General features: G+C 76.4%; 1 protein-coding gene across 1 annotated transcript in view; it reads left to right on the top strand.

The window, feature by feature from the left end:
* The window catches only part of CHLNCDRAFT_54525 (hypothetical protein), a gene marked incomplete at both ends in the record, with an annotated part of 8,452 nt that overhangs the window by 2,319 nt on the left and 4,350 nt on the right, over positions 1-1,783 (top strand). Inside the window, 3 exons of the mRNA XM_005844335.1 lie at positions 84-523; positions 764-994; positions 1,421-1,591. Coding sequence (XP_005844397.1) covers positions 84-523; positions 764-994; positions 1,421-1,591 — 842 coding nt within the window. The remainder of the gene's footprint in view (positions 1-83; positions 524-763; positions 995-1,420; positions 1,592-1,783) is intronic.

Genomic DNA, 1,783 nt, shown 5'->3' with positions numbered 1-1,783 from the left:
GGGGGGGTAGAGACAGAGTGAGGCTATGCTACGAGTGACGCACGGCCTGGCCTGGTCTGCCCCTGGGGTGTGGTGTACTGCAGGCGGCGCCGCCCGCGTACTGGCGGATGCCATCCTGCAGCAGGCGGCGGAGGCGGCTCCAGGTGCTGCGGAGGGAGGCGGGGAGGAGGAGGGAGGCGGGGAGCAGGGAGGAGGGGGCGCGGCGGCGGCCCGCGGCGTCCTGCTGCGCCTGCTGCGCTCCCTGGACCTGCGCTACCCGGCAGCGCTGGATGCGGCGGTGGATGCGGCGCTGCGCGCTGCGGCAGGCGGCGGTGCTGGTCCAGCCGCCAGTACCGGCGCCGCTGATGATACTGCCGGCGACCAGCAGCAGGGGCAGCCGGCCGGGGAGGCCGAGCGGCGGCGGCGGCAGCTGCTGGGCGTGCTGGGCGAGGCGTTTGACGGTACCGCGCGCGGCCCGCTGGCGGAGGCCGGCACTACGGTACTGCTCGCGGCCGAGGCGCCCTCCGCCGCCGTGCGGCAGATGGTGAGGGCGTGCCGCCGCGCGCGCCCGCCGCCGCTGGCCTGCTAGCACGCCCTGCCCTGCCGGCTGCTCTGGCTGTACTGCTGGCCGCGCCTCACATGACCAGCCGGGCCTCCGTGTTGCTCGGTCTTACAAGCAGGGTCAGTCTTACAAGCAGGGTTCACAGGCACGCCCCAGCCTGCCGGCGCGCTTTGCGGCTGCACCCTCCCACCTCCCCGGCCTCTCCTCCCCGTGCCGCTGCAGGCGGTCCAGCGCCTGGACACGCTGCTGTCCTCCTCCTCCCTGGCGGCGGGCGGTACCGGTGGTACCGCCGGCGAGGCCGCCGCCGCCGCGGGCGCCGCCCTGCTGCGCCGCCTGCTCGACGACTGCCCCGCGGTGGCGCTGGCCGCGCTGGGCGCCGCCTCGCTGCTGCGCCTGCCGCCGGCCGCCGTCATGGATGGGCTGGAGGCCTGCTTTGACCGAGCAATGGCGCAGGTGGGGTGGGGCGGCAGCGGGGGGTGTTGGCCGCGTTGGCTCTTGTGAGCGGCAGAGGGAGGCGGACTGTGGGGGACAGGAGGGGCGGCCCTGTCAGTGGCAGAGGCAGGCAGCGGGAGCAGGAGGGAGGGCGGTGGCAGGCCTGCGGGGGCTGAGGGAGGCGGCTCCAAGGGGGCTGAGAGAGGCAGCAGCCCTGCTGCCGGCACGGATGCTGCCTGCTGCTGCCCTGCCTGCCGGCCTGCCTGGCCACCTGCCTGCCTGCCCGCCCGTGCCGCGAGCTTGAGCCTGCCGTATGGCCGCCGCCGCCTGCCGCGCGCGCCCCTCCCTGCGTCCGCGCTTGCGCCCGCTTCGCTGCACCGTAAGCCCAGCTCACCTTCTTCGTTTCGCGTTCCCGCCTGTTCCGCGCTTTCCTCCCGCGCTGCGCAGGCCGGCGACCGCGCGCTGCGCAAAGCACAGCGTGCCGAGGCGCGCGGCGTCGCTCGCAAGGTGCTCAAGCTGGCGGCCGGACCACTGCTCGAGGCTGCCCCTGCGCTGGCCCCCCGCGTGCTGCCGCTGGTGCTGGCCGGCCTGCTGGTCAACCAGGCATGCGGGCGCCGGGTGGCGGCCACCGCCGCCAAGGCCGCTCGCCAGCTGGAGCATCCCTTGCTGGCGGGGCTGGCCGGCCTGCCGCTGCCTGGTGAGGCAGCCGCTGGCGGCGGCGACGAGGATGGTGCCGCGGCGGCTGCGGCAGCGGCTGCTGCGGCGGCGCCGCTGCCCCAGCCCCGGCCCGCCAAGCGCCGGGGCGGCGCG

This window comes from Chlorella variabilis (genome assembly GCF_000147415.1).
Source record: "Chlorella variabilis unplaced genomic scaffold CHLNCscaffold_23, whole genome shotgun sequence".
Lineage (NCBI taxonomy): Eukaryota > Viridiplantae > Chlorophyta > Trebouxiophyceae > Chlorellales > Chlorellaceae > Chlorella > Chlorella variabilis.
This window is presented reverse-complemented; position numbering and strand designations above follow the sequence as displayed.